Source organism: Coregonus clupeaformis, unplaced genomic scaffold, assembly GCF_020615455.1.
Source record: "Coregonus clupeaformis isolate EN_2021a unplaced genomic scaffold, ASM2061545v1 scaf1302, whole genome shotgun sequence".
NCBI lineage: Eukaryota > Metazoa > Chordata > Actinopteri > Salmoniformes > Salmonidae > Coregonus > Coregonus clupeaformis.
This window is the reverse complement of record NW_025534756.1, coordinates 107,027-134,014: the sequence shown is the minus strand read 5'-3', so window position 1 is coordinate 134,014 and position 26,988 is coordinate 107,027. Positions and strand designations below refer to the sequence as shown.

Below are 26,988 nucleotides of genomic sequence, written 5' to 3'. Positions count from 1 at the left end.
AGCTTTTAAAGGTGCTTTCTGATTGAACGAACATCTGAAGCATTTACTGTGAATGTGAACATTGCCTTTAAAGGCTGCATTGTCAAGAATCTATGATCAGATTGAATCCGTACCTTTGTGTAACAACGTGCTTGGGGCTCATTGGAATCCCTTCCTTAATTGGGTGAACAGGTTCGTTTGCAGGATGTAGACGTTGATGAATCACGATGTGCTCGGGCTAACTATGTGAGCTGATAGTGAATGAGTATTGCTCTACACAGAAACACAATCATACTGTAACAACCTGACATGAGTAATCGTCTTAAATAAACTATGGTTACATCGAAGACATTCAACCTCGATCGGCTGATACAGTTCTAGTAGGAAATCGGACCTGCTGCCTTCCAAATGTTGTTGATTTTCAGTTGATTAAGTTATTTCTCTAGAATCCTATACATGACATTCATCATCGGAAACCTGTGAAATAGAATCCATCTATCGGATCTGCACCCCCCCCCCCCCCACCTTACCCTGTTGGTCCTTCTCTTGGATTTCGACTCCCTGCCCCCAATATACTACATCCAAGCTTAATTTAAATGATGCGTATCGATGTAGTTGTCGCAATTGATTTCAGTCACGCTCCACCTCCACTTTCTCCTTGTACAGGATCCAGGAAGTCCATTGTCCGTAGACCGCAGGAAGTCCGAGAGATGCTGTTATTGGCTGGACTTTGCTGATAGGGGATGTGGCTGGCTAGGGTGAGTGAGTCGGGGAGGCTAGTCATAGTCTCTGTCAAGTTGTTTTGTGGGTGGAGAGGGTGGTGGTGGGCATAATGGAGGTGACTGGCCCAACCCTAACACCAGTGCTCAAGTGGGCTATAGGCGAAGGGTGTCATAGGTACCAACCAACACATCCCCACCCATCTCTTCCACATAAACGTCACCACTCCCGCCTTAAGCCATCCTCCAGCAGTCCTTGTACCTTTTTTTCACATCCGCCCCCCAAAAAACCCTAAGAACACAAAGTGTACCATAACTTCGATTGGGAGGACATACAGCAACAACACACAGAGGAAAACCCCAAATAAAAGGGAGTAGATTGTATAAATTTGTGCTTCTGTAGTTTCGCTTTGTCATAGCCTGTAACGTCGCTCATGTCCATGAGTGTTTTTCAGAATTTTTATTTATTTAAACTTTTGTAATATATCATATATAGAGAAATGTACACGTACAATCCAACGCAAGTCATCTACGGCCACGACCGGTAGAGAAGAGGCAAGTGGGAACTTCTCTGCTTCCTTCTTTCCTTCCTAGCCTCCTTCGTCTGTCAGTCACTCAATCTGCCGTCGTGATCGACAGCTCTCTGGCACCCAACCCAAGGAGGTGAGGGGGAGGGTTCAATAAGGAGGGGGGGAACCCCCCCTTCCCTCGTCATCCTATTATTCTCAACCCCTCCCCTCCCCCATCCTTTCCCTTTTTTCCTCAGGTTCTTCATCATCTTTGGTAGAGTGTCCGACACTTTGGTGTGTCAGGGATATGGGTGGTCGCCGGAGGGAGTTGGAAAGAGTAAAGGGGGGTGACGGAAGAATGAGTGAGAGTGAATAGAAGAATTAAGTATGTTTGCTGTGAGGGGTGGATTGAGTGATATTGGGTGTCAAAGGTCAGGTCATTGAGTGTGCGACTTTGCCTCAGTCAAAAATAGTCTGATTGTTTGAAAGAGAGAATGGCTGGAAAACACAGCAGCATAAAGGTGTGAGTGTGGAAAAGGAGAATGATAGAGAGAGAGAATCAATCAAGCGACAGTCAGTTACAAAGAGTTACAAGCATAGCCAGGGTGGAATGGGAGAAGTGAAGCATGGATTGTCATCGAAAACAGGGGTGGAGATGAAAACTAAAAGGTGGATGGAGAAGGTGAGAGGAGGAAGGGAGGGGAGTGGGGAGAGGTAGCGAGGGACACAGGGAGAGAAGAAGAGAGCGCGAGTCGGGGCAGTAGCCTGTCTCGGCAGACAGGGGATGCTGTGTGTTGTGCTCATCATCTGTAGAGCAGCAGTAGATACAAACAGAGGGCGAAGGTCAGCGAGGCGGCCAATGGGAGCGAGTGCAGACCTGGGGCTTCTCCAATCAGAACTGTGGAAAACACAAACAGAACAAACTGAATGGTCTGAGCTCAATAGGCTGTTGGCCACAACCCACAAGTCACATTGATTTTACAGAGTTGAAAAGTTGAAACCTCTTGGCATTTGGTTAATATACAATACTTTACTCGAGTCTAGTAACCCATATGTGAAAAATGTACAGGAGAACTGTACAGTAAAGCCTTGTGAGATACTGCAACTCAATCCCAAGATTTTATGAAGAGAGAAAGAGTGGAGGGATATGGCACTAAAAGCCTGAGAATGGCATAAGGGGAGTAATCCTTTTTATCACTTTATCACAGAGGCAGGGTTCACAATGAAGATTGGAAGTGTGTCATAAGTGCTTTGAGATAGCATCTGAGAGACGAGTTGCCCATTGATGTCATCATCAAACTGCTCGCCTCTCGCCTCTTGTTCGACATGAAGATCTCTAAACCATGCTGAATCAAAGAATAGATTGTGTGTTGGGCAGGAAATTCAAAGCTCATAGGACAGTTGATGTACTGTGTTTATAAAAAAAAAAATTTGGACCTGAATTTCTAGTTAAAGTCTTGTCCCATCGCTGCAACTCCCCTATGGACTTGGAGAGGCGAAGGTCGAGAGCCATGCGTCCTCCGAAACACGACCCTGCCAAGGCGCAGAGCTTCTTGACACACTCCTCGCTTAACCCAAAAGCCAGCCACACGGAGTCGCTAGAGCGCAATTGGACAAGGAAATCCCAGCCGGCCAAACCTTCCCCTAACTTGGACAATGCTAGGTCAATTGTCCGCCGCCTCATGGGTCTCCCGGTCACGGCCGGCTGTGAGACAGCCTGGAATCGAACCCGGGTCTGTAGTGACGCCTCAAGCACTGTGATGCAGTGACTTAGACTGCTGCACCACTCAGGAGGCCTGATGTACTGTGCTTTTATTTAAATGTATGTAATGTATGCCGTTTGAGTATGCGAAAAAATAAAGTGTAATAATATGCAACATTTCGAAAATCTAGTATAGTTGAAATGCCCGGATGTCATACTCATTTCGGCTTTCACAACAGCTGATCAATTAGATATGGGGATGCGTTACCGAAATCAACGTATAGCAGGAAACAGCACAATCACGCATCACGCATTCTCAGTATGCGAAAATAGAATATTTAATAGTATGCGACATTTAGAAAATCGAGTATGGTTTAAATGCCAGGATGTTATACTCATTTTGTCTGTTCATCGAGTAGAATATGTTGCACACTTTTCCACATTGCATTGGAAGAGGTGGGCTGCAAGTGATAGGCCCTAGTTCTCTTCAAGTAGCCAAACAACAAAACTAGGCTACTTAATTGGGAAGATGCCTGAAGCTTCTGCAGTGGTGTTCAAGTGTAAGCTAAGTAGTTTTTGTTCTCCTTAAAATGATCACGAGTATTGCATCGTAGGCTACATCTTTGAAAAAAGAATTTTATCTTTTTTTAAAATTTTTAAGTGGATTTCTGTTTTCTCACTGAAAAGTGTTGTTATCTTGGCCTTCGTCAGAGCTTTTAAACTAAATACTAAACCATCTTTTGATTTCAGAATGTGTCGGCACCGGGGACTCGGTATGTGGCTACAATTTTGATGTCGTGTTAATCAGGCCTTTTGATTTGAACATATGGATTGTTTTAGTTTTGTAGGCTAAGCTTCCTATTTCATTATTTAATTGATGTATCAAGCCTTAACAGTCATTCTGATCACATTCCCAATGATCAGTGCATTTGTTTTATTATGTTCCTGTCCAGCGGTTCTGAATTAGCGATGCACTTTGGTTTCACTAATAAATATGTTGAAATGGAACCAAATGATCTGTTTCTGTCTTCAGTCCTTTTTAAATAGGATAGATGGGCTACATGGTCTACTACAGTATAGGTGAAATGAAGTTTAGAGAAATTAATCAAATTGGAAATGATCTATTATCAGGCTGGTTAATGCGATGCATGTCTGTTGAATTTGGAAAAGTCCACCCGTACTCGGCCCCGCCCCACCTACTCAGCCAATCAGGAGCCGCTACTGAGTTGCAGCCGTGGCATACTGTATCCTTTTACTAAACGGAATATGCGACGATGAGTAAATAGTATGCAGTTTAACTATGTAATACGCTAGTATGGGTATTCGGACATGGCCACTGTGTTTTCTTGTACTCATATGAGTCAGCATGGGGATTCAAAGATACAGTATCACAAAGCACCTGTACATGAGACATCTGCGACCCTCCCTCTCCTTTTGTCGAAGTGCATGCAAACACAGATGTGCGCACACACACACACTAATAGCATACACAAACCCCACCTACCAACCCCCCCGGCACACACACACACACTGCACTTACACAATGTCAACAGCTCATTACACATGCAAGCCGTCTGCGGAATGAGTTTCATAAATAAAGAGTAAGGCAGATATTGTATTTAAGAAATCAATATACATTTATATTAGGGGGTTTCTCTCGATGGCAGAAAATCAATGTATTCATAATCAAGCTTTTTATTCCTCCCGTCCTCTCCCATAGAGAACAAGTTAAGTGCCTGGCACAGGGGCTGGCCCTGATTTCTCTCTCAAGGACCTTTGAAGGGGGTGAAGAACAGAAAGTTTGGTTGGGGGCTTGGCAATGGATAAAAGATCTGTGGCTGTATGTATCAAGGGTCTTTGAATAGGAGTGCTTATTCTAGGATCAGTTTAGCCTTTTAGATCATGTGGAAATAAGGAGCGGGAGGACCTGAGCCTAGATCAGCACTCCTACTCTGAAAGCATTGTGAATGTGCTCTGTTGTTTTCTTATTGTGTATATGGGAGGGGGCCAACACAGTTCAGTTGAATCCTGATAAATGCAACAGGTTGGAACTGTTGTGGCAGGGTGCAGTAAAACAGAAATACTTACAGTATATGTCCTCCATGTTCCAGTCTCTGGGTTTCAACTTCAACTTGCACTGCTGAGCCATCCAAGAACCCACGCTAAATGGACTACCAGAGATATGGGAGGTGGCCCAAGACCAGACCTGGGTTCAAATACTATTTATTGTATTTCAATTACTTTCAAATACATTTCAAAGTAAGTATTTAGTATTGTTTTCTTTAATTAAAATACAAGTAGTGAAATATTGGAATGTATTTGGAAGTACATTTGGAAATCGGAATGTATTTGAAAATACTCAAATTTAAATATAATATTTTAAAATACAGGTATTTAAATAGTAGTTAAAGGATATTATTTGAATATACGTCAAATAGAAGTAGTTGATTCAGCCATATTGTTTGAAATTACTCAAATACACCGAAAATAAGTAGTTAAAATACAAATACTTAATACGCATGTATTTGAACCCAAGTCTGCCCATGACTGCAAAGTTGACTCCAGTAAATCGGAGTGTGCAGTTATAGGGAACAATTAAATACTGTATTTGTCTCGCTTTTTACCTGTATGCTTTCTGTGCTTTATTGTTCTCGTATTGTGTTTTCTAACTATATTTTTATTGAATACTTTTTGTAGCTGCTGCACAGTTTGTGAGGAGAGCTTGCAAGTAAGCATGTAATTGTACTGTGCTGTACACTACGCTGTATCCTGTGCAGATGACCATATGCATATGTATATTTTTAGCAATTTCGACAACAGTGTGGGACCACCAGGGATCTGGAAGTGTTGCATCCCACCCAGGGTGATCGTGGGGATAGAGAACCAGGGCGTCTGGAGCTAAAACGGGGGGACTTGAGTCATCGACGACGTGGGATCAAGATAGTATCAAACCCATCCCCATACAGTATTGAAAGCCACCCCTTACAGCATCAGAAGAAGGGGAGTGGAGAGGAATGGAAGAAAGGAGGGAGGAGGAAGGAAAGGAGCAGCGAATGGCGTGCAGAGCAACAATTCCCCCGTCGAACCCACCCACAGCTAAGACACGTACACATGCATGGAAATGTGCACACACGCAGACATACATAGGCGCACACACACTTATGCAGTCAGGCAGGCACAGGCACATACACACATATTCTGTTATACACACGCAAACACACACACTCTCTCTCTGCCTCACACACACACACACACACACACACACACACCCTCAGCCCCTGAGCCAGGTTCCAGTCATTCCTATGATTTATGAATGTGGTGTTAGTTGAACACAACATGTCAGAGGCAATCATCATTAATTTTAGGAGAGCCATACGGTCCCACAGTCCCCTGTGCTACACCCCCTCAGACAGCTAGCCCAGTGAGTGAGCGTATCTGTGTATGTGTGTGCATGTGAGCGTGTTTATATGTGCGTGTGAAGTGTGTTGGGGGGGAAACAGGGTGTGCATGAGCATGTTTGTATGTTTGTGTGTGATGGTGTGTGTTGGGGAGAGATGGGGTGTGTAAAGGGACAGGTGGGCTGCATCCCAAATGGCACCCTATTCCCTACATAGTGCACTACTTTTGACCAGAGCAACTACGAGATTCATACGTGCCCTGGTCAAAAGTACTGCACTATATAGGGAATAGGGTACCATTTAAAATGCAGACATGATGTGTCAGCTGGGTAATACAGCTGGGCACACTCGCTAGCAAAGACTCCTGGGAGAGTGAGCCGCTCACATGATACACACTCTCTGGTACACTAACATACAGATTTAGACTTGCATGTACACATATACACATGCACACACACACACTGCAAACATACAATCATACATTTATGAACAACGCGTCTGACTCTTTATTCCACCCATTAGTGATTTTCATCAAAGGCACCATTGATGTCTGCTTTGAAATGTTCTATGCTATAACACAACTATAACTCTGGCTGCCTCATCACTAGTCTTGTAATTAAATCATGTAGAATTACAACTGCATAAACCAGTTGGTTATTACAGGTTAACACTAATGTATGTGGGGCAAACAATATGGGCCAGTTTCTCAGACACAGATTTAGCCTGGACTAAAAATCATTCTCAGTGGAGAATCTCCATTCAAGTATTTTAGTCCAGGACTAGGCTAATTATGTGTTTGGGAAACCGGCCCTATATAAATGTAGCATCTCCGTTAAACATGTTTCATAGTCCAAAACTAGGCTTAATCTATGTCTGGGAAACAGGGCTATATTGTTTTACCCACGTACATTATTCCTCATCGTTGTGTCTGCTAATAAATAGAGGTGACCCAGGTGTGCGGGCTGGGTCTTTCCTCTACCCGATCTCCTCTAACCAATAATTACCCATCTGTCTCGGCTAGCTGTCTTGTGCAGCGCTGCATCGGCCCCACAGGCTAGCGTAGCCTGGCTTCCTGCTTACACCCTCCATCAATAATTCACTGTATTACATTAGGATCCCCGCTAGCTCTCGGCTCTTTCGTTGCTTTCGCTGCTTTCTCAGATGAGGGGTTTTTGGGGGGAGGCAGAGGGTTTTTCTAGTTAATTATTTACCGACCCACCAGCGTCTCCTGATTTGTTTGGCCTTGTTTTGTTTTTGCTGCCATTTTCGGGGGAAAATGAGCAGAAAGGGATGAGATGTCAGGGGGGGAAACCTGTTGCTTTTGGTAAGAAAGAACAGAGGTTTGTAATGTTTTGGAGGCCTCTTGCCTTACCTAAATTATAGTACCTCCCAATTTGATCTGTAGGGGAGTGCAGGTGCCTTCAGTTAGGTTGGAATTACAGCGGTACACTCCCACAACAAAGTAGGGCACTCCCGTAACTGTTGAACATATTAACATGGGCACCCTCATGAGTGGTAGAAATACACAAATATCAACACTGTACCAGATCATTTTCTTGGGAACACCCCCCAATTATAGTCTATGTTTAACTTGATCCCTCGATAGAGCAAGTACATTACGATAGCACAGTAGCTTTACTGTAGGTAGCTAGTTAGCTAAACAATGAATAATATAAATAAATTAATAATTTATAATTTCCTAAGATCCCCCATTCAAATTTGATTAGTGTTGTCAGTGGTGGTCAATGGCCACAATGATACATTGACAGTGAGAGCTTTCTCACTTAGAGGTAAGTAATTGTCAATAGAAGCCATCGTGCAGAGTTGTTCAATTGTGGCTGTCCATACATTGGCGATGAAGAGCTCTTTCGATTATGGGCAGTGCTTTGGTCAGTGATGTATGGAGCCACTGCATGGAGACTGGTGTGGGTAGCTTGGAGGAATCCTATAGCAGTGTCAGTATGAGTGAATGACGGTCAAGAGCTTTCGGCCTTGATATGTGGTAGTGAATATTTGTGAGTGGTCAGTATTTAGTCTTGATGAAAACCCAGTTTGGGGTCGAAATGTCCTTGTCTTATTAAACACTTCGGGAGGATCATACCATTGTGCGGATTTACTATTTCTTATTTTTTGGTCTTATTTAAAGTCACAGTTCATTGAGTGTACACTATAACAATACATACCATGCTCGGTGACAAGGCAAACTTGAAAAGTGCCAGTTTTTCATTTACACTTCACACAGTAACAGGATGGCAGTTTAAACCACCCTATCTAACCATGGTCCGTGTAAGGTGTCAAAGCTCATTTCGTTTGCTGAGCAAATTGGCCGATGATGTGAAAAAGCCACAAGGAATAATTTCATTACAGGCTCTGCTCAGTGTCACTGTGTATTTAGGGTGCAGACTGCAGCCTCCAGCCTGCTGTCAGTGTATAATTTGCCGGGACAGAGAAATGTGGAGTGTATAATTTGCCGGGACAGAGACGGGACTTTATCACAGTGGCCGGTGGGTCAGGAGTCCAGGACAGGAGGCCTAGTCCTGGACAGATGCCTGGGCAGTGCTCCTCTCATCATTGATCCTGGCACCCAGCCCTGCATGGCTGTCTCTGTGCCCAGTGCCCATGGTTTACAGTGAAAGGGAGTCCAGCTGCCTCCACAGCCCCAGCACTGGCAACAGCTCTCGCTGCTCTCTTTCTCTTCTCTCGCCTTCTTTTTCCATCTCCTCTCTGTCTTTCTATCTCTCCTCACGTTCTCTTTTCCTCTGTCCTGTCTCCTTGTCATTATTTCTGTCTTCCTCTTTCTCAATCTCAATTCTCTCTCTCTCTCTCTCTCTCTCTCTCTCTCTCTCTCTCTCTCTCTCTCTCTCTCTCTCTCTCTCTCTCTCTCTCTCTCTCTCTCTCTCTCTCGCTCTCTCTCTATTCCAATTTAAGGGCTTTATTGGCATGGGAAACATATGTTAACATTGCCAAAGCAAGTGAAGTAGATAGTAAACAAAAGTGAAATAAACAATATATATTAACAGTAAACATCACACTCAGAAGTTCCAAAAGAATAAAGACATTTCATTTTACATTTGAGTCATTTAGCAGACGCTCTTATCCAGAGCGACTTACAGTTTAGTGAGTGCATACATTATTTTATTTTTCATACTGGCCCCCCGTAGGAATCGAACCCACAACCCTGGCGTTGTAAACGCCATGCTCTACCAACTGAGCTACATCGCTGCCGGCCATTCCCTCCCCTACCCTGGACGACGCTGGGCCAATTGTGCGCCGCCCCATGGGTCTCCCGGTCGCGGCCGGCTACGACAGAGCCTGGATTTCAAATGTCATATTATGTATATATATACAGTGTTGTAACCATGTGCAAATAGTTAATAAACATAAATATGGGTTGTATTTACAATGGTGTTTGTTCTTCACTGGTTGCCCTTTTATTGTGGCAACAGGTCACAAATCTTGCTGCTGGGATGGCACACTGTGGTTTTTCACCCAGTAGATAAGGGAGTTTATCAAAATTTGTTTTTTTTTCGAATTCTTTGTTGATCTCTGTAATCTGAGGGAAATATGTGTCTCTAATATGGTCAAACATTTGGCAGGAGGTTAGGAAGTGCAGCTCAGTTTCCACCTCATTTTGTGGGCAGTGTACACATAGCCTGTCTTCTCTTGAGAGCCAGGTCTGCCTACGGCGGCCTTTCTCAATAGCAAGGCTATGGTCACTGAGTCTGAACATTGTCAAAGCTTTCCTTAAGTTTGGGTCAGTCACAGTGGTCAGGTATTCTGCCACTGTGTACTCTCTGTTTAGAGCCAAATAGCATTCTAGTTTGCTCTGTTTTTTTGTTAATTATTTCCAATGTGTCAAGTAATTCTCTTTTTGTTTTCTCATGATTTGGTTGGGTCTAATTGTGTTATTGTTGTTGTTGTCCTGGGGCTCTGTGGGGTCTGTTTGTGTTTGTGAACAGAGCCCCAGGACCAGCTTACTTAGGGGACTCTTCTCCAAGTTCATCTCTTTGTAGGTGATGGCTTTGTTATGGAAGGTTTGGGAATCACTTCCTTTTAAGTGGTTATAGAATTTAACTGCTCTTTCTGAATTTTGATAATTAGCGGGTTTCGGCCTAATTCTGCTCTGCATGCATTATTTGGCGTTTTTTGTTGTACACAGAGGATATTTTTGCAGAATTCTGCATGCAGTCTCAATATGGTGTTTGTCCCATTTTGTGAATTCTTGGTTGGTGAGCTAACCCCAGACCTCACAACCATAAATGGCAATGGGTTCTATAACTGATTCAAGTATTTTTAGCCAGATCCTAACTGGTATGTCAATTGTTATGTTCTTTTTGATGATATAGAATGCCCTTCTTGCCTTGTCTCTCAGATCGTTCACAACTTTGTGGAAGTTACCTGTGGCATTAATGTTTAGGCTGAGGTATATATCGTTTTTTGTGTGCTCTAGGGCAACTGTGTCTAGATGGAATTTGTATTTGTGGTCCTGGCAACTGGACCTTTTTTGGAACACCATTATTTTTATCTTACTGATATTTACTGTCAAGGCCCAGGTCTGACAATATCTGTGCAGAAGATCTAGGTGCTGCTGTAGGCCCTCCTTGGTTGGTGACAGAAGCACCAGATCATCAGCAAACAGTAGACATTTGACTTCAGATTCTAGTAGGGTGAGGCCAGGTGCTGCAGACTTTTCTAGTGCCCTCGCCAATTCGTTGATATATATATATATTGAAGAGCGTGGGGCTTAAACTGCATCCCTGTCTCACCCCACGGCCCTGTGGAAAGAAATGTGTGTTTTTTGCCAATTTTAACCGCACACTTGTTGTTTGTGTACATGGATTTTATAATGTTGTATGTTTTTCCCCCAACCCCACTTTCCATCAATTTGTATAGCAGACCCTCATGCTAAATTGAGTCAAACACTTTTTTGAAATCAACAAAGCATGAGAAGACTTTGCCTTTGTTTTGTTTTGTTTGTTTGTCAATTAGGGTGTGCAGGGTGAATATGTGGTCTGTCGTATGGTAATTTGGTAAAAAGCCAATTTGACATTTGCTCAGTACATTGTTTTCACTGAGGAAATGAACTAGTCTGCTGTTAATGATAATGCAGAGTATTTTCCCAAGGTTACTGTTGACGCATATCCCACAGTAGTTATTGGGGTCAAATTTGTCTCCACTTTTGTGGATTGGGGTGATCAGTCCTTGGTTCCAAATATTGGGGAATATGCCAGAGCTAAGGATGATGTTAAAGAGTTTAAGTATAGCCAATTGGAATTTGTGGTCTGTATATTTGATCATTTCATGGAGGATACCATCAACACCACAGGCCTTTTTGGGTTGGAGGGTTTGTATTTTGTCCTGTAGTTCATTCAATGTAATTGGGGAATCCAGTGGGATCTGGTAGTCTTTAATAGTTGATTCTAAGATTTACATTTGATCATGTATATTTGTTTGCTGTTTGTTCTTTGTTATAGGGCTAAAAAGTTTGGAGAAGTGGTTTACCCATACATCTCCGTTTTAGATAGATAGCTCTTCGTGTTGTTGTTTGTTTAGTGTTTTCCAATTTTCCCAGAAGTTGTTAGAGTTTATGGATTCTTCAATTACATTGAGCTGATTTCTGACATGCTGTTCATTCTTTTTCCATAGTGTATTTCTGTATTGTTTTAGTGATTCTCTCGCTCCTTCTCTGTCTCATGCTCTGTCTCATGCTCTGTCTCATGCTCTGTCTCATGCTCTGTCTCATGCTCTGTCTCATGCTCTGTCTCATGCTCTGTCTCATGCTCTGTCTCATGCTCTGTCTCATGCTCTGTCTGTCTCATGCTCTGTCTGTCTCATGCTCTGTCTGTCTCATGGCCTCTCTCTCTCTCTCTCTCTCTCTCTCTCTCTCTCTCTCTCTCTCTCTCTCTCTCTCTCTCTCTCTCTCTCTCTCTCTCTCTCTCTTTACTATCATCGTGTCACCTGTTTTCTGCCACTCTCACTTCCTCTTTCTTAATCTCTTGCTCTCTCTTCCTAAATATCTCTCTCCTCATCACTATCATTCTGCCACCCATTTTCATAATTAGGGTCTCTGCTCTCAAGTTCAACTACTCTTCTCTGCTTCATTCACTGCATTTTTGCCCCTTCTATCGCTCTCTCTATCTCCGCTGTCTCTGGTTTCCCCAAATATTTTTAAAGGAATGAAAATTATCCAACTGTTGCAGCAAGCGTTTTATGTATTGCAAATTAAATATTTAAAGTAACCATACAGCATAGTGTAGAGGGTTGACAGCTATAGCTTTGGTAAAAAGGCAAGCTCTCTTCAATGTTTGGGTGACACTGAACAATTTCTTCCTATACTGTGTCCGGTTTGTATTGTAGTGAGACTGCGTCTGCCTACATTGAGTTGGTAAGATTGATAAACATATTCTGATTCAATGGCATAGAATCCACTCTCTTGACCTTACCCCCCACTTATAGATCTCTGATGATGGCCACATACACTACAGTGGGGAAAAAAAGTATTTAGTCAGCCACCAATTGTGCAAGTTCTCCCACTTAAAAAGATGAGAGAGGCCTGTAATTTTCATCATAGGTACATGTCAACTATGACAGACAAAATGAGAAAAAAAATTCCAGAAAATCACATTGTAGGATTTTTTATGAATTTATTTGCCAATTATGGTGGAAAATAAGTATTTGGTCAATAACAAAAGTTTCTCAATACTTTGTTATATACCCTTTGTTGGCAATGACACAGGTCAAACGTTTTCTGTAAGTCTTCACAAGGTTTTCACACACTGTTGCTGGTATTTTGGCCCATTCCTCCATGCAGATCTCCTCTAGAGCAGTGATGTTTTGGGGCTGTCGCTGGGCAACACGGACTTTCAACTCCCTCCAAAGATTTTCTATGGGGTTGAGATCTGAAGACTGGCTAGGCCACTCCAGGACCTTGAAATGCTTCTTACGAAGCCACTCCTTCGTTGCCCGGGAGGTGTGTTTGGGATCATTGTCATGCTTAAAGACCCAGCCACGTTTCATCTTCAATGCCCTTGCTGATGGAAGGAGTATTTAACTCAAAATCTCACGATACATGGCCCCATTCATTCTTTCCTTTACACGGATCAGTCGTCCTGGTCCCTTTGCAGAAAAACAGCCCCAAAGCATGAAGTTTCCACCCCCATGCTTCACAGTAGGTATGGTGTTCTTTGGATGCAACTCAGCATTCTTTGTCCTCCAAACACGATGAGTCGAGTTTTTACCAAAAAGTTCTATTTTGGTTTCATCTGACCATATGACATTCTCCCAAACTTCAGACGGGCCTGGACATGTACTGGCTTAAGCAGGGGGACACGTCTGGCAATGCATAATTTGAGTCCCTGGCGGCGTAGTGTGTTACTGATGGTAGGCTTTGTTACTTTGGTCCCAGCTCTCTGCAGGTCATTCACTAGGTCCCCCCGTGTGGTTCTGGGATTTTTGCTCACCGTTCTTGTGATCATTTTGACCCCACGGGGTGAGATCTTGCGTGGAGCCCCAGATCGAGGGAGATTATCAGTGGTCTTGTATGTCTTCCCTTTCCTAATAATTGCTCCCACAGTTGATTTCTTCAAACCAAGCTGCTTACCTATTGCAGATTCAGTCTTCCCAGCCTGGTGCAGGTCTACAATTTTGTTTCTGGTGTCCTTTGACAGCTCTTTGGTCTTGACCATAGTGGAGTTTGGAGTGTGACTGTTTGAGGTTGTGGACAGGTGTCTTTTATACTGATAACAAGTTCAAACAGGTGCCATTAATACAGGTAATGAGTGGAGGACAGAGGAGCCTCTTAAAGAAGAAGTTACAGGTCTGTGAGAGCCAGAAATCTTGCTTGTTTGTAGGTGACCAAATACTTATTTTCCACCATAATTTGCAAATAAATTCATTAAAAATCCTACAATGTGATTTTCTGGATTTTTTTTCCTCAATTTGTCTGACATAGTTGACGTGTACCTATGATGAAAATGACAGGCCTCTCTCATCTTTTTAAGTGGGAGAACTTGCACAATTGGTGGCTGACTAAATACTTTTTTTCCCCACTGTACATTACCAAAAGTATGTGGACACCTGCTCGTCGAACATCTCATTCCAAAATCATGGACATTAATATGGAGTTGGTACCCCCTTTGCTACTATAACAGCCTCCACTCTTCTGGGAAGGCTTTCCACTAGATGTTGAGAATTGCTCTGGGGACTTGCTTCCATTCAGCCACAAGAGCATTAGTGAGGTCAGGCACTGATGTTGGGCGATTAGGCCTGGCTCGCAGTTGGAGTTCCAATTCATTCCAAAGGTGTTTGATGGGGTTAAGGTCATGGCTCTGTCCAGGACAGTCAAGTTCTTTCACACCGATCTCGACAAACCATTTCTGTGTGGACCTCGCTTTGTGCACAGGGGCATTGTCATGCTGAAAGAGGAAAGGGCCTTCCCCAAACTGTTGCCACAAAGTTGGAAGCAAATAATCATCTAGAATGTCATTGTATGCTGTAGCATTAATATTTCCCTTCACTGGAACTAAGGGACCTAGCCCGGACCATGAAAAACAGCCCCAGACCATTATTCCTCCTCCACCAAACTTTACAGTTGGCACTATGCATTTGGGCAGGTAGCGTTCTCCTGGCATCCGCCAAACCCAGATTCGTCCGTCGGACTGCCAGATGGTGAAGCATGATTCATCACTCCAGAGAACGCGTTTCCACTGCTCCGGAGTCCAATGGCGGCGAGCTTTACACCACTCCAGCCGACGCTTGGCATTGCGCATGGTGATCTTAGGCTGCTCGGCCAAGGAAACCCATTTCACAAACTCCCGACTAACAGTTATTGTCCTGAGGTTGCTTCCAGAGGCAGTTTGAAACTCAGTAGTGAGTGTTGCAACCGAGGACAGACGATTTTTACTCGCTACGCGTTTCAGCACTCGGCGGTCCCGTTCTGTGAGTTTGTGTGGCCTACCACTCCGCGGCTGAGCTGTTGTTGCTCCTAGACGTTTCCACTTCACTATGACAACACTTACAGTTGACCGGGGCAGCTCTAGCAGGGCAGAAATTTGATGAACTGACTTGTTGGAAAGGTGGCATGGGGAAAAAGTATGAAAATGTATGCAATCTACTGTTAGTTGCTCTGGATACATGTAAATGAAATGCAAACTGACCCAAGACCAGTGTCTTGGGTAAACTTCACCCTACAGTAACATTGTGACATAGATACAGTACCTGTGTTGGAGACAGAGTTCTCCTGCTTGCATTTCCCTTTGGTGACTGAGACATCATCGATGGCAATGTCCCCTTCATAGCCCGATCCCCGAATGGCCTGAAACATCACCTGAACAGGGAAAGAGAAAAACTTGTATTTCCATAGAAAATAAACTTCCACTTGCTACTCAGGAGACGTACTTGAATGCTTCGGTTTTGTGACTTGTGTTTTGTGACTCACATTGTGAATAACACCAAAGTGTTGTTACAAATTGCTTCCAAGAATGTGTAGACCTAAAAGTGATTTATCACACTCAGAATACCGTTGTTTTACTTTTCATCACTTCCCAAAACCCTTTCCTCACTTTCCTCCTTTCATGCTATACTCCCAGTCGAGATTCATATCATAAGAAGGAATTCCCCTAGATCATGCCCACCTTAGGGAAAAACAATCAATCTTCCCCTTTTGCCCTCATTGAAAAAGAGCCAACTTCTTGGTTGATTTTCTATTATACAGAAATAAAAAACCGTGCTGAAAAGCTGCTATGTTGTACAATGTACAGTATGTCAAACCAGGTAAAAAATCTCCAATCTCTAGTTTGCAACGCTCCCATCCCATGTAGGGTAATAGAGCCTGCGACGAGAGCCCTATGACTTCAGGCTATTTGGTGTGGGAGTGGCCAAGTACACATAGTAATGTGTGTGGTCAGATATTTAACTTGTTCAGTATAGTCTGTTTGTAATTCCACTCACTACTACTGACTGGGAGTATCTACAAAAGGAAGAATAGTAAAAGAGTGACAGAGATTTCTCTATGACCATGTTATGAGGCCATTTTAAAAAAGGGAGGGGAAAGAACAAACATCCTAAAATAAAACTATGACAGATATTGTGGAGGAAGCAACAAGCAGTTGCTCATATCTCCTGGCCACCTGTTCGGAAAAGTTTCAGTTCGGCTCGCCACTTTTCCCAGAAGGCCTTGCTTTTGATTGACACCTTAATTACTGTGGAAAGCTGCGGCCCCAAACCCCATCCCACCAAGCTAATCAAAGATGGAGTGTATTCCATTTGGAGGAAAAAAGGAAACAACAACCACCACAACAACAACAACAACAAGGAGCACATTTTCATCCGTAATGGCATTCAACTCAGACTGGAGGCTAATGCATTCTTAATTGAAACGAGAAAACAAAAAGGGGATACTGTATATCCATGGTGAATCATTGCGGAAGATTACAAAAGTGTTTGTTGTTTATGTTTGTCACGCCCTGGCTCTGGGGACTCTGAAATGTTGAGCCAGGGTGTGGATTTTCTATGTTTAGTTTCACGGGGTAGCTTCTATGTTGTGTTTTCTATGTTTTGGGTTTTGTTCTAGATCATATAGATCTATGTTGGTCAGGGTGGTTCCCAATCAGAGGCAGCTGTTGCTCGTTGTCTCTGATTGGGAGCCATACTTAGGTAGGCTGTTTTCAGCTATTCTTTGTGGGATCTTGTTCTGATTTGGTTTGTGTTATACCGTAGACGTCACGTTATCGTTGTTGTTTTGATCGTGTGATCATTCTAAATAAATAATATGTTCACCTTCAACGCTGCGCCTTGGTCCGCTTCATCATGTGTCAACGATCGTGACAGAAGATCCCACCTCGACTGGATCAAGCAGCGTGACGAGGAGAGAGGATGGACGTGGGAGGAGATGAGTGCGAGTCTGGCAAGAGGGATGGAGGCCTTGGCCACGGGTAGGAGTGAAGCCCATACATTTTTTAGGGGGGGCTAACGCCGTGGACGACGGGGCAGCAGGAGGACGCCAGGTTACGGGAGTCACTGGTCACCAGGGGGAAGGAGGTTGTAGAGGCACGGCGAGAGGTACTGGCGTGTGTTGCCAGTCCGGTCCGGCCTGTTCCTGATCCCCACGTAGGGCCAGTGGTGTGTGTTCCCAGTACGGTCCGGCCTGTTCCTGCCACTCGCACCAAGTCAGTGGTGCGTTTCGTCAGCCCGGCGCGGCCCGCTCCTGCTCCCCGAACCAAGTCAGTGGTGCGCGTCGTCAGCCCGGTCCGGCCCATTCCTGCTCCCCGCACCAAGTCAGTGGTGCGTTTCGTCAGCCCGGCGCGGCCCGTTCCTGCTCCCCGCACCAAGTCAGTGGTGCGCTTCGTCAGCCCGGTCCGGCCCGCTCCTGCTCCCCGCACCAAGTCAGTGGTGCGCTCGTCCAGTCGGCACGGCCCGTGCCTGTTCCCCGCACCAAGTCAGGGGTGCGCCCGACAGCCCGGCTCGGCCCGCTCCTGCTCCCACACCAAGCCAGTGGTGTGCGTGCGTCCAGTCCGGCACGGCCCGTGCCTGTTCCCCGCACCAAGTCAGGGGTGCGCCCGACAGCCCGGCTCGGCCCGCTCCTGCTCCCCACACCAAGCCAGTGGTGTGCGTCGTCCAGTCCGCACGGCCCGTGCCTGTTCCACCGGTGGCTGGTCCGGCACCGGTCAGATGCTTCACGTCGGAGCTAGAGCAATCCGCTCCACCAGTGTTCAGTCCAGCTCCGGCCAGCAGGGCCAGACCGGACCAGGGGTACTGTGGGGGTTAGAGAGGGAGTGGGGATCATGCCCAGAGCCGGATCCGCCGCCAAGGCGGAGTGCCCACCCGGTCCCTCCCCTGTGGTGTTCTGTTGGCGCGGTCGGAGTCCGCGCCTTTGGGGGTACTGTCACGCCCTGGCTCTGGGGACTCTGAAATGTTGAGCCAGGGTGTGGATTTTCTATGTTTAGTTTCACGGGGTAGCTTCTATGTTGTGTTTTCTATGTTTTGGGTTTTGTTCTAGATCATATAGATCTATGTTGGTCAGGGTGGTTCCCAATCAGAGGCAGCTGTTGCTCGTTGTCTCTGATTGGGAGCCATACTTAGGTAGGCTGTTTTCAGCTATTCTTTGTGGGATCTTGTTCTGATTTGGTTTGTGTTATACCGTAGACGTCACGTTATCGTTGTTGTTTTGATCGTGTGATCATTCTAAATAAATAATATGTTCACCTTCAACGCTGCGCCTTGGTCCGCTTCATCATGTGTCAACGATCGTGACAATGTTCAAGTGTAACATATTCTGTTATTCTTTTCTACCTGGCAGTTTCCAGATGGCGTTTTCATATCATGATACCACATTTGCTGTCCTTGTAAACCATGTTAGATGATGAAAGTCAAGTTTATTGTGTGCGAGCAGAACGTTGTGTGTGTGCGCTCATTGATGTTAGTGTTGACCAGGGACTCATTGATTACTCAGCTCTCTGATCACTCTCTCTCCCTCTCCTTCTCCCAACTTCCTCCTCTCTCGCTTTCTTTCTCATTCTCTCATTCTCTCTCTCTTTCGCTCTCTATTACTGAAAGAGAGAGAGAATGAGAGCGAGAGAGAGAATGAGAAAGAAAGCGAGAGAGGAGGAAGTTGGGAGAGAGAGCGGTCAGAGAGCTGAGTGGGTAATCGAAGCTCTCTATTACTGAAAGAGAGAGAGAGAGAGCTTCTTCAATTACACACAAGGGGAAGGAGCCAAACAGGCAGACGGCGCATCTCTCTCTGCTATTCTCTAATTTATCCCTGAATACACTCCTTTGAACGAGGGACTCCTTTGAATAAATAAAGAAAGCCTGGAGAGGAGGCCTTGACAGGGATGGAGGGAGTGGAGGGGTGGAGGAGTGATACTCTGATAGATGTGGCCGGTCTTCTCATTTGCAAGGGAGGTTGATTTGATTTGTTCGCGAGGGGGAACACGGGGGAGCAGGGGCTGAGGGGTGGATAGGCTAATTGGCCAAAGGGCCATGGCGGACGGGCGCTGTCAGGCATAAGAGCCTGGTCACAATGTCCAATTATACTCAATATTATTAGACTTGCACTGTTATACATATAGACACACACACGGAGGTGCGCACACACAAACACACACCTCCTAAATTTAATCTGTGTCCTAGTGTGCATGTGTGTGTGTGTGTGTCTCTCTGTGTGTGTGTGTGTTTGTTTGTGTCTGTAGCCGGCCAGCTCTTGCTATTAGGTATTATTTTTATTTATGTATTCACTTCCATGGCTCTTTCTAGTAAATCACCTCGTCTAATAGGCAGAGGCCAGCGTTTGCCGAAAGCGCAAGCCTGATTTATTATAGGGCAGAGGAGCCTCACCTGGGGCTCTGAATACACAGACACAGACAAACACACTCAGACACACACGTACTTGTACACACACACATACAGCTGTGGAAAAAATTAAGAGATCACTGCAAATTTTTCTTAAATCAGCATCTCTACATGTATGACAGCCATTCCATTCCAGTGTCTGTTGAATTCCAACACAGGCACACCTCATTCTACTGAATTAGGTACTGATTAGGTGATCACATTAACCAAATCTTATTTAACGAGGAAAAGTATAAAAACCACTGCTGTGGTCATCACTATCCTCTTGCAATAGGACCAGCTGGATGGCAAAAACAGTGCTAATAGTACCTCAAAAGTAATATTAATCAAAAAATAACTATTGACCATGTCAAAAGAGTTGAAAAGGAAAGTTTCGAGTGATGAAAATAAGGGTTCAATTCTGGCTTTACTGGCAGAGGGATACAGTGAGCGTCAGGTTGCTTCCATCCTTAAAATTTCAAAGATAGCAGTTCATAAGAACAAGGTCAAGCAGCAGACATTGGGGACAACAAAGCTACAGACCGGCAGAGGGTGAAAACGACTCTCTACTGACCGGGATGACCGCCAACTCATTCGAATGTCACTCAACAACCATAGGATGACATCAAGTGACCTACAAAAATAATGGCAAACGGCAGCTGGGGTGAAGTGGTGCAAAGCTAGAAAAAAGCCCTTCATCAATGAGAAGCAAAGAAGAGCCAGGCTGAGGTTTGCAAAAGACCATAAGGATTGGACCGTAGAGGACTGGAATAAGGTAATCTTCTCTGATGAGTCCAATTTTCAGCTTTGCCCAACACCTGGTCATCTAATGGTTAGACGGAGACCTGGAGAGGCCTACAAGCCACAGTGTCTCGGACCCACTGTGAAATTTGGTGGAGGATCGGTGATGATCTGGGGGTGCTTCAGCAAGGCTTGAATCGGGAAGATTTGTCTTTGTGAAGGACGCATGAATCAAGCCACGTACAAGGTTGTCCTGGAAGAAAACTTGCTTCCTTTTGCTCTGACATTGTTCCCAAACTCTGAGCATTGGTTTTTCCAGCAGGACAATGCGCCATGCCACACAGCCAGGTCAATCAAGGTGTGGATGGAAGACCACCAGATCAAGACCCTGTCATGGCCAGCCCAATCTCCAGACCTGAACCCCATTGAAAACTTCTGGAATGTGATCAAGAGGAAGATGGATGGTCACAAGCCATCAAACAAAGCCGAGCTGCTTTAATTTTTGCGCCAGGAGTGGCATAAAGTCACCCAACATCAATGTGAAAGACTGGTGGAGAGCATGCCAAGACTCATGAAAGCTGTGATTCAAAATCAGGGTAATTCCACCAAATATTGATTTCTGAACTCTTCCTAAGTTAAAACATTACTATTGTGTTGTTTAAAAATGAACATGAACTTATTTTCTTTCCATTATGCGAGGTCTGACAACACTGCATCTTTTTTGTTATTTTGACCAGTTGTCATTTTCTGCAAATAAATGCTCTAGATGACAATATTTTTATTTGGAATTTGGGAGAAATGTTGTCAGTAGTTTATAGAATAAAACAAAAATGTTATTTTTTACCCAAACACATACCTATAAATAGTAAAACCAGAGAAACTGATAATTTTGCAGTGATCTCTTAATTTTTTCCGCAGCTGTATGTACAAACACACCCAAACACACATGCCATGAGAGAGAGAGCGAGAGGTAAAAAGGAGAACATTGAGTGAGAGAGAGAGAGAGAGAGGGGGGAGTGAGAGGGAAGAGAGTTAGAAAGAAAGCTGCCAAGGCCTCATGAATTAAACGGTTAAAAAGCTGGATGTGTGTGTGTGTGTGTTGGTCTTTATTGATGTGTGTGGTTAGTCTTTGTAAAGATTGGGGTGTGTGTGAGATTTTGCAGGCTGTGTGTATGTGTGTGTGTGTGTAAGTGTCTTAATTACTCTCTTCATTTTGTATTTTCCTGCTGGATGGGGATACATTTGTAGCAGTAGAACAGGGCTGTCCCTAATGTCTGGCCCAGTTTCCTATGAGACACACACACACACACAGGCATGCACACACACTTACACAAACATACACACACATACACACACACTTTTGCACGCACACACATGCATACAGCTGGAAAGGGGGGTAAAAGGGGCAACTAACAAGAAAGAACAACATCTAGTGGAATGTGGTGGAAGCTGGAAACCCTGCTTTCACCTATCCAATCATATTTGACATGTTAAACCTCAAGGGAGGAAGGAAGGAAGGAAGGAAGGAAGGAAGGAAGGAAGGAAGGAAGGAAGGAAGGAAGGAAGGAAGGAAGGAAGGAAGGAAGGAAGGAAGGAAGGAAGGAAGGTGTATTTTAAAAGTATTTAAATGTGGCCCACTTTCTTTTTTACAACACTTATTAACAAAGAGCTAATTACAAAATCGCCGCCATCTACTCACTTCAAACAATCCCCATTCTCTCCTACTCTCGTTCTGCCTCCCCTTGAGGGATCCATCCCTATAATCCCCATAGTGCCACTCTCACATCGCCGTGCCACCTGGGTCCTGGCCATACCACTTCCTGTGACAGGAAGTACATTGGGTGTCATGCACGCTGGTCGTGAACGTGGCGTTTTGCCTCCACTTGTAACCTTTAATGTAGTGCCTTGATCTGTAGCCCTGCACAGAATACGCCAGGGGGGGAAACAGCCTGTAGAGAGCCCCGCTTTGAAGTGATGTGGGTGTGTGTGTGTGTTTTGTGTGTGTGAAAGAAAGAGACAGAGAGAGAGAGAGAGAGAGAGAGAGAGAGAGAGAGAGAGAGAGAGAGAGAGGAGGGGGGAGCGGGCGTGCACAAGAGAGAATAAGCTAGTAAGAGAGAGAGGGGCTAAACATGCAGAAGAGAAAGAAAGTGAGAAAGAGAGAGAGAGGCAATAGAGAGCAAGCAAGAGAGAGAGTGAAAGGAAGAGAGAAATAGAGAGGGAAAGTAAGAGAGTAAGAGAGAGAGTCAGAAAGAGAGAGAGGGGGGGGGGAGAACATACACTACCAGGGACAGCATAGTCTGCAGAGCAGTGCAGCATCGGAGAAATATGGGTTGCCCTGTTTTCCAATAAACCCAGAGACACATCATCAGGCCGCGGGAAGGAAGGAACACAGATGGCCTCTGGGTAATCGTCGTCTTAACCGGCCAAGATGTTTAGACTACATTTCTCTTCGCATCTTCCTTCTTAATGTTTTTATTTTTGATTGCGGTCGTTTTAAGAATTGATTTTCTTGTTCCAAGTTGCTTTGGGGAGTAACTCTTTTTGGTGAATCCACGCTAACATCACAGTTGTTGTAGACTGTTTATTGAATGTTTAGTGCCAAGCAGGTGGCGATTTCACACAGCATCAAAATATGTGCCGAAAGTGAATTGATCAGCCTAGTTTGATGCCAATTGTTCTTAATTGCTCTGCATAAGTAGGCAACTATAGCCATGACAGAGATGAGCAGTAGTTAACTACAGTAAATGCCAGCTATGTCATAATCTCTTGCCTCCAGTTATGACCAGTAGGCTTACAGTCATTTTCATCTAGAGTTTGGGTTGGCAGTACAGTACACTTCACTTTTCAACAAAACCATTTTACTCTTATATTCTTTAAAGATTATACTCGAATCAGACCTGAGTTCAAATACTATTTGAAATTGTAAAAAAAAAAAATTGCTCTAGCCTGCTTAAATTAGTTGGGTTTAAATTTCTGAACTATTCCATTGCTCCGTCAGAGCGCTCAGGACCTCAGACTGGGCCTAAGGTTCACCTTCCAACAGGACCACGACCCAAAGCACACAGCCAAGACAACGCAGGAGTGGCTTCGGGACAAGTCTCTGAATGACCTTGAGTGGCCCAGCCAGAGCCCAGACTTGAACCCGATTGAACATCTCTGGAAAGACCTGAAAATAACTGTGCAGCAACGCTCCCCATCCAACCTGACAGAGCTTGAGAGAAGAGAAGAATGGGAGAAACTCCCAAAATACAGGTGTGCCAAGCTTGTAGTGTTATACCCAAGAAGACTCAAGGCTGTAATCGCTGCCAAAGGTGCTTCAACTAAGTACTGAGTAAAGGGTCTGAATACTTATGTAAATTTCTAAAAACCTGTTTTTGCTTTGACATTATGGTGTATTGTGTGTAGATTGATGAGAGAAAACAACTATTTAATCCATTTTAGAATAAGGCTGTAACATAACAAAATGTGGAAAAAGTAAAGGGGTCTGAATACTTTCCGAATGCACTGTAAATGCGATCTCTCTCTCTCTTTATGATACAGCACAGCTGTTGACCGACTCTATTGAATAATTTGCTGTCTTTAATCCTTATTTCCATGCCATGAAACAGCTTCCAATTTTACATAACATAATTAGCCCTATATTAGTCTGATACTACATAATTCATAATTGGTGTCATGAATAAAGATGGCTGCCAATGCTTATCTAATCTTCCTGCATGGCACTGCCAGTCTCAGCGGGTGAGCTGTCAGTTCGAGGTCCCTAAACTCTTGTGTCTTTGATTGGGTTATCCATGCTAATCAACAAAAAAATGTTGCTATATTGCATTTATGAAAATACTAATGACACAATGTGTCATTAGACTGAAATGAGGCTGGAAGGATTTATTAACCCTTATTTTACCAGTTATACACTGACTGAGAACACACTGACTGAGTCCTGATTCTCCACCCTTCTCCCGACTTGCACCACTTGCATGGTGGAAACTCCTTCCAGCCAATGCTTTACACTAATCCTGTGCTTTTAAATCCATGACGGAAGGTGTGCAAGTGCACACTTCTGGAAAAGGATAGTGTATCGGGGAAAGTCAATTTTCTTCTACAGCAACGACTTGGGGAAGAGTTGCAATGGAGAGGAGGAGAGGGAAAAGACAGGTACTGTAGAGAATCCTGATGAAAACCTCTTTGTATGTGCTCCGAGACAGATGAATGAAAGTGTCAGACTTGGTCTAACATTGAAAGACAAAACAATGCTTGCACAAAGTCTTTCTTGCGTGACTCATTTGCGAGGAAAAAGTGGAATTTATGCGCCAGACCCTACTGCAACTCATTTACTTCTCTCTCCCACTCAAACTCTTTCTCTCTCAGATGAACTCCACCAATGGTTTGCTCTCTCTAGTATATGTGAAGGTTTATTTATTGTAGCTTTTTCCATTAGATCGAATGCGAGCTATATGTAGTCTCTTCGGACAAAAACATACACTTTAATTCCTAACAACTTGCGGTGCCACCTCCGCTGCACTCAATACCGGCGGATACTGCAATATGTGAGGCTAGCCTCAAAGTGGATATAATTGAATTTTTTTTCTTCCATCTAGCATTGAGGGAACAAACCCTTAAAGGGGCAATCCAGGATTCGAAAAACAACAACGCGGTTATCCAGCCACCTTTTTTGGTAAACAGCGGAGGGATGGGGCTAGAGAAATGCAACCACTCTCAAATTCATAGACAGAGCTATGGATGCAAGGACAGACCATCCATGAGATCAAACGTATAGTTTTAACCATGTTTTGAAGCTATACGGTGTTTGGTTATAATTACATTGTTTACAGAAAACAAGCTTATATTTTTGGTTCTGATGGAGTAAGACAGTTGAACTAACCTCTAAGTTATATCCTTCAAGTGTCAATGGCTATATATTGTATTTGGCTATATATTAAGTCCAAAAATGGATGTACTGATCACAGATTGCCCCATTATCTTGCCATAATATGGACTTGGTCTTTTACCAAACAGGGCTAACGTCTGTATACCCCTTACCTTTTCACAACACAACTGATTGGCCCAATTGCATTAAGAAGGAAATAAATTCCACAAATTAACTTTTAAGAAGGCACACCTGGAAATTGAAATTCATTCCAGGTGGCTACCTCATAAAGCTGGTTGAGAGAATGCCAAGAGTGTGCAAAGCTGTCATCAAGGCAAAGGGTGGCTTTCTGAAGAATCTCAAATATAAAATATATTTTGATTTGTTTAACACTTTTTTGTTTACTACATGATTCCATATGTGTTATTTCATAGTTTTGATGTCTTCACTATTATTCTAGAATGTAGACAATAGTACAAATAAAGAAAAACACTTGAATGAGTAGGTGTGTCCAAACTTTGACTGGTAGTGTATGTAAATAAGGTTTTCTGTTTTTTTTGTTTAAGAAATGTGCAAGAAATTCTAAAACCCTGTTTTCGCTTTGTCATAATGGGGTATTGTGTGTAGATTGCTGAGGAAAATGTTTTCTTTCATCCATTTTAGAATAAGGCTGTAACGTAACAAAATGTGGAAAAAGTCAAGGGGTCTTTCCGAAGGCAATGTATTTACTCAGGGGGTTGAATATGTATCTAATCAATATAATTTGTGTTATATTTTTCATAAATGTTTGACAAATGTTAGAATCTTTGACATTAGCCTCTTTGACATTAGCGAGTATTTTGTGTAGATCGTTGACAAAAATTGTAACAACATTTGGAAAAAATCAAGGGGTGTGAATATTTTGTGAAGTCACTGTAGCCCACTTTAGCAGCAGAGAAGCTCTGCTGAGAGGATGCAGGTGAGGAGATAGAGATGTGCTGTGGACTGGACTCGCCCAATTCTAATATTGAGGAGATTCTGTCTCCTACATTTACATCATTTAGCAGACGCTCGAATACAGAGCGACGTGCAGAAGCAATTAGGGTTAAGTGCCTTGCTCTAGGGCATGTCAACACATTTTTCACCTAGTCGGCTCGGGGATCGAACCAGCGACCTTTTGGTTACTAGCCCAACACTCTTAATCTCTAAGCTACCTTCTCCCTGAAGTGTGCACTCGTTCACTTCCCCTTGATGATTTCAAATCATTGGCTTGGTGTAGATCAGTGGTTCTCAACCTGTTTTGGTTACTGTACCACCAATCACATTTTGCTTTGACCGAAGTACCCTCTCATGTGCAGCTGTCTTCCAAGTGCCCCCTATGGATAGACCTGGTAAATCCTTGAGGTGGAGTGAACAAGTGCACACACTCCATGGAGTGTCTAACCTATGTCTCACACTATTCCGATGCTTGTAAATCCTTGATGGGGAGTGAACGAGTGAACAGCAATGTAACTGTAATTTGGCTTCAGTCTGGACTCAGAGAGTGTGACGCTATAGATTCAATGCCCCTTGCCCTCCCTTCTTCCCAAACACAAGGAGAGTGACAGTTGGGTGTGGAGGCACTGAAGTATAACATAAGTGATATTGTGTTAATGATAGCGGAATCATACATTCTTTACATATTCATGTAAATGTCTAACTAATTCATGTAAACGTCTAACTAATAAACAACCTTTGATTCAGTCCCACTATTGAACACCTACACCAAAGC

At 43.9% G+C, this 26,988-nt stretch overlaps 1 protein-coding gene across 1 annotated transcript in view; it reads right to left on the bottom strand.

Annotated features, from left to right (window-relative positions):
• Positions 1–521: 521 nt before the first annotated feature.
• LOC121539671 (MAM domain-containing glycosylphosphatidylinositol anchor protein 1-like) overlaps positions 522–26,988 on the bottom strand; it is a 127,111-nt gene continuing 100,644 nt past the window's right edge. Inside the window, exons 12-13 of the mRNA XM_045217974.1 lie at positions 15,524–15,632; positions 522–2,105 (exon numbers count right to left, since the gene is read on the bottom strand). Coding sequence (XP_045073909.1) covers positions 2,011–2,105; positions 15,524–15,632 — 204 coding nt within the window. The 3' untranslated portion in view covers positions 522–2,010. The remainder of the gene's footprint in view (positions 2,106–15,523; positions 15,633–26,988) is intronic.